Below are 5,377 nucleotides of genomic sequence, written 5' to 3' on the forward strand. Positions count from 1 at the left end.
CCGAACTGAGCGTGATCATTAAGGACAAAACACTTCCACCTGATGAGCAGTCACACGAGTCCTCCTCTTCTTCAGCTGTGCGTCACACGGTGACCTTTTGACCTCTGTGCAGCAGGTAAACATTCATGTAAACACTCAGTATCGACCTGTTTAATATGAACTCACGGACACGCCATCAATCACAGCAGAGCACATCCACACAGTTTATCTCATAAGCTGCATACATGAATAATCTGAGCGACGGAGAGGAGGCAGAGGCGGAGGAGGTGGAGGTATAAATAGAGGAGACAGACAAACCAACACTCATGAGGAGGAAGGAGAGGGAGAGGAAAAGCTAAAGAGAAACAACTACCTGACTGAAACCAGACACCACAGAAGAAGAGTTTGTGACACCTTCCTGGAGGACCTTTATTAGTTTAAAGTGAGTTTATTCACCTTCTCGTGACTTTAGTGACAGTTGACATGAGAAACTCATTCTCTGATTGTTTTATAGGTTTTTAAAGGTGCTTTTGGAGATGGAGAGCAAACGAGCCGTGGTCTATCTGTCCGTCTGTCTGTCTGTGCTGACATCTCTCTGTCAAGGCCAAAGGTCAGACAACAGCCACCTGCTGTCCGCGCCCGATGACCCAACCCTCGGACTCACAACCAGTGAGCTGGTGAGTCATCTGTCTCATACGTGATCTTTGTATGTCTTTTATTTTGAAAAGGTCTGCTTGTGTTTTCTAATCAAATAAGATTCAAATGTTTAATCTGATGACATTTGTGCTTCATTTAAAGACCGACTAAAGGAAGCAATAAAATACAGTTTTTGACTGTAGGTAGAATATCATGTGATGAGAAACCTGATTCTGACTTTGTTAACTAGTACAAGAGACAAAGTGTGCTACGAAGCACAGTTAAAATAAAGATAATTAACAGCAGTTTTTTTAGAGTGAAATATGAAAAATAAATTAAAGACGGTAAAACTGAAACAGACTGAAACCAAAATATACCTGAAGTCACAGCTATTACTGAGTCCGCAGACACAAACTGAATGAGATTCATATTTCTGAGGATTTAAGGAGAGAAAACATTCATGTTTTATTTTTTATTAAATGTTTGCTGTTTTTGTTTTCTGTAAGTTACTTTTTAAAATTTATAAAGTTTCCCCATGAAGTCTCAGAGATGAATCTGTGACACTAGTAATATTTCATTTTACAAGTGTGTGTGTGTGTGTGCAGGCTGAAGCTCTGCAGGGTCTTCTGGATGAAGCTGACAGCTCAGCCGGTCTCTCTGTGGAGAAAAAAGCCAGCGTGATCCCGCGGGTGAGAACACTTTGACACGATGTTATTTATTTATTTTTTTAAGCATCTTCTGAAAGAACGTTTCCAAAGTGCTTCGACTGAAAGCAGCGAGCGCAGATCCAAATAAAAAAAGTTCTGATATGATTCAGGATCATGAATGACGAGAGACGATCATGAAATCTCGCCTCTGAGGGGTCGTGATGAAAAAAGACCACGTAAAGGACCCGAGGCTGAGAACTGACTCGCAGTTCTGAGCTGCTGAAGAGCTTCAAAAGTGATCAGTAAAATCTCGCAGGATGGGGCTGATGTGATGATTAAACCCATCAGAGGCTGAGAGCCTGGATGGACAAATAATAGACGAACTGGAGCCCAGTCCAGAGAAAATACAGCGAGCACTGGTTTTACAGTCCAAAGTTTAGAGCTGCTCAGCTCAGGACAGAGAGGCTTTTTACATTTACTTTAGCTAGTTATGTAACTCTTTTTTAAAAATATAGATTGACAAAGATTACAACTCAGAATACAAATTATACAACTACATCATAGTTTTGACTCTACAGCAGAGGAAGTTTAAAAGGCTGTGAGGACAAACGCAGCCGTGAGTGCCTGACTTCACCAACCCTCGACTCATGTTGTGACGGTGAGTCCAGGACCTGTGGGCAGTCAGTGCTTAAGCTTCGTGACCCTCAGATGTTTCTCAGTGTTTCTTTATTTTTCTGAGGAAACGTGTGATTCTGCATCGGTCCATTGTGATGCACCCTGAATCCTCTCTCTCTGTCTTCATCAGTGTGATGTGGGTGAGCGGTGTGCGATGAAGCACGGACCTCGGATTGGTCGGCTCTGCGACTGTCTGAGAGGAACAGCCTGCAACACCTTCTTCCTGCGCTGCTACTGACCACTCGCACACATTTTCCTCATGAGGACCTAAACTCGGTCTGGGCGCTCACACAGACAGTGCTCAGAAAGACAGAAGTGCACTCTTCACCAATCGTCTCGCTCCATATTTTAGTCTTTGTTTTAAAGTTTTTGGTGTTTGTCTTTCAGATTAATTTATTTTTGTTAATAAAGATTCTTCATAAAGCTGCACGGCTCCAAAGACTTCATGATTTACAATCTGTTCAACACCTGCAGTTCCTCTGACGTCCAGCAGAGGCAGCAGTGAGTCAGTCCCCATAGACTCCCATGTTAAAACAGCAGAAAGAAATGTTTACAGTCTGATACACAAACTGGTCTTTATAGATAATGTCTCCCTTCCTAACACCTGTACAGGGGGACAATGTTTTATAACTCACCTGTGGATTAAGGTTTGCAGTTTGTTAGGGGTGTGGCCTCTTTGACTTACAGGTGGACGGTGACACAGGTGTCTGTAGCTGCTAGCTGTCTGCGAGGCTTGACCTCAGCTAAGTGGAGCGATTGAACTGGACCTCTGGACCATGTTTGTGCTGTTGGAGCCTTTTGGAGCATTTTAATGGCATTTTCATTGTAATATCATTTTTGTAAATAATGATCTGACAAGTAATTATTGTTCATCAGACCATCATCAGACCATCCAAGAGCTCAGTGCTCCAGTTTGGTGAAGGAAATTCATGGATTTTATTTGAAAGTCCAAAGATTGAAAGTTTTGCAAAATTACTGAATATTACCTGTAATATTTAATATAACAGTACACCCTTATATGTACTGATGGACATGATGATACTAAACACGATGAAAGTGATGCAGTTTTATATCAAAGCAATAAAACACAATCGTCTGATGCATCAGACGTAAAGAGCGCAGTGATTAGATTTACAGGAAACCTTGAAGTCATTGGGTTGGTCAGGCTGGTTGAGCTCAGCTGTCAGAGCTGTGGGTGTGTGACGGTGTAGCAGGAATCTGGCATTCAATGAGCTTCAGTTTGAAATAAAAAATCAGGAGCTCAAAACTGTTTAATCAGTTTTTATGGAATAACAAGCGTCCCAGACTTCGCTTATCACTTTTGTACTTGCCCTTTGATGCAGGAGGGCTGCAATGTCCTAACATGGTTTGGTATTACTGGGCAGCCCAGTTAAGAACTATAATGTTCTATTATGCTGTAGAAAAGCCCCCTGCATGGAGAACTATTGAGTCTCTCTCTTAGGCTTCCACTTCCTACATATGTATACTCTGATAAATATAATAAACTCAAAGACATTACGCTTAATCCTATAGTTAAAAACACGATTTATATCGTACATGTCACTCAAAGATATTTAAACGTAAAATCTCCCCTCTCCGTTTTTAGCCCGATTTGGGGCAACAATTATTTTGCCCCGGGTAGGGCGGACGGTGGTTTTAAAATGTGGGCAGACTCGGGGCTGGGACTGGTGAAGGATGCTTTCGGGGGTGATGGAAGACTTTTAAGTTTTGAACAACTAATCTCTAAATTTAATATTCCCCGAAAGCACTTTTTCAAATACCTACAGTTTAGGAGTTTTATCAGGTCTTATCATAATGATTTTACACATATTCCCCCGCTGTCCACATTAGAGAAAATCCTAACCAAAAACCCCAGTGGTAGAGGGATGATATCTGAATTATATAACTTGATGATGACATCCTCTCCTGATTCATCTGCTGCTAATCTTGAAGCTTGGAGGTATGACTTACAGGAGGACTTGACAGTGGAACAATGGAGTAGAGCATGTAAGCTAGCCCAAACACAGACAGGGAACACGCGTCTAAAATTGCTACAATTTAATTGGTTTTTCGATCCAAGATGGCGCCGCGTATGGATGCCCTGGTGCTTCAGTGCGTTACTTTTGTCTTGTTTTTGTGCATTTCTTCTGTGTCTGGGCACTCCTCTGGATATTCTTACACCAGAGAAGAGCTCCTTAACTGCAGGACTACAACGCCTGTGGATTTATTTCCAATATTTGTCGCATCTGCGGCAGATTTACTGCTGACTCTGATCAGGAAAGTGAGACGTCGAAAGAGAGGTAAGCGAGCCGGCGTACTCGTGCGTTTGAGGAAACGCGGACTGAGAACGGCCCTTCCTGGGATCTTCCTTTCTAATGTACGCTCACTCTGGAATAAGATAGACGAACTGGCCCTGATGAGAAGCATGAACAGAGACTTTGCCTCCTCCTGTGTCTTATGTTTTACGGAGTCGTGGCTCAGTGAGGACATCCCGGACTGCGCGCTCAAGCTGGAGGGCTTTCATCTGCTGCGCGCGGACCGGCAGGCCGCTCTCTCCGGTAAAACCAAAGGTGGAGGTGTCTGCTTCTACATCAATAGTGGCTGGTGCACAGATGTAACAGTGATTGCTCAGCACTGCTCTCCCTCTCTGGAATATCTTTTTATTCACTGCAAACCGTTTTATTCTCCGCGGGAGTTTGCTTCATTCATCCTGGCCGCTGTTTACATCCCGCCAGACGCGGATGCGCGAGCAGCTCAGTGCGCACTCGCAGAGCAGATTCTCCACACGGAGCGGACATTCCCGGACTCTCTCATCATTGCTCTTGGGGACTTTAACAAAGCCAATCTGAGCCATGAGCTTCCGAAATACAAGCAGTATATTAAATGCCCGACCAGAGACCACTGTTACAGCACGATCAGCGGGGCCTATCGCGCGGTGCCGCGCGCTTCACTCGGACTTTCTGATCACGTCATGATCCACCTGATCCCCGCGTACAGACAGAGGCTGAAGCTCTCCAAACCTGTCGTGAGGACCAAAAAACTGTGGAGCAACGAGGCTGTGGAGGAGCTTCGCACGTGTTTGCAGACCACAGACTGGGACACATTGAAGGCTGCTTCTAACAGCTTGGACGAGTTTACGGACACTGTCACCTCCTATATCCACTTCTGTGAGGACAGCATTGTGCCATCACGCACCAGGGTGAGTTATAACAATGACAAACCGTGGTTTACTCCTAAACTCAAAAAGCTGTGGCTGGAAAAGAGAAAGGCGTTCAGAAGCGGAGACAGGGACTGCTACAGAGAGGCCAAGTACAGGTTCACTAAAGAAGTGGACATTGCTAAACATCAGCACTCTGAGAAGATGCAGCAGCAGATCTCAGAGAATGACTCGGCCTCTGTGTGGAAAGGTTTTAGGAATATTACAAACTACAAGCCTAAAA

General features: G+C 44.1%; 1 protein-coding gene across 1 annotated transcript; it reads left to right on the plus strand.

The window, feature by feature from the left end:
* The first annotated feature begins 318 nt into the window (after positions 1–318).
* cart4 (cocaine- and amphetamine-regulated transcript 4) lies at positions 319–2,364 on the plus strand. Its single transcript, XM_082521637.1, has 4 exons — positions 319–421; positions 494–656; positions 1,221–1,304; positions 2,068–2,364. The coding sequence occupies exons 2-4, from the start codon at positions 516–518 to the stop codon at positions 2,173–2,175; spliced, it is 333 nt and encodes a 110-aa protein (XP_082377763.1). The 5' UTR covers positions 319–421; positions 494–515; the 3' UTR covers positions 2,176–2,364.
* The last annotated feature ends 3,013 nt before the right edge of the window (positions 2,365–5,377 follow it).

The sequence above is a fragment of the Aulonocara stuartgranti genome (genome assembly GCF_965226115.1).
Source record: "Aulonocara stuartgranti genome assembly, chromosome: 22".
Classification (NCBI taxonomy): Eukaryota; Metazoa; Chordata; class Actinopteri; order Cichliformes; family Cichlidae; genus Aulonocara; species Aulonocara stuartgranti.

Excerpts from the sequence above, each read along its gene's own strand:
- cart4 (XM_082521637.1), top strand. The coding sequence starts at position 516 with ATGGAGAGCAAACGAGCCGTGGTCTATCTGTCCGTCTGTCTGTCTGTG. Across the intron at positions 657-1,220 it reads GACTCACAACCAGTGAGCTG|GCTGAAGCTCTGCAGGGTCT; the intron begins GTGAGTCATCTG and ends GTGTGTGTGCAG. Across the intron at positions 1,305-2,067 it reads AAGCCAGCGTGATCCCGCGG|TGTGATGTGGGTGAGCGGTG; the intron begins GTGAGAACACTT and ends TGTCTTCATCAG.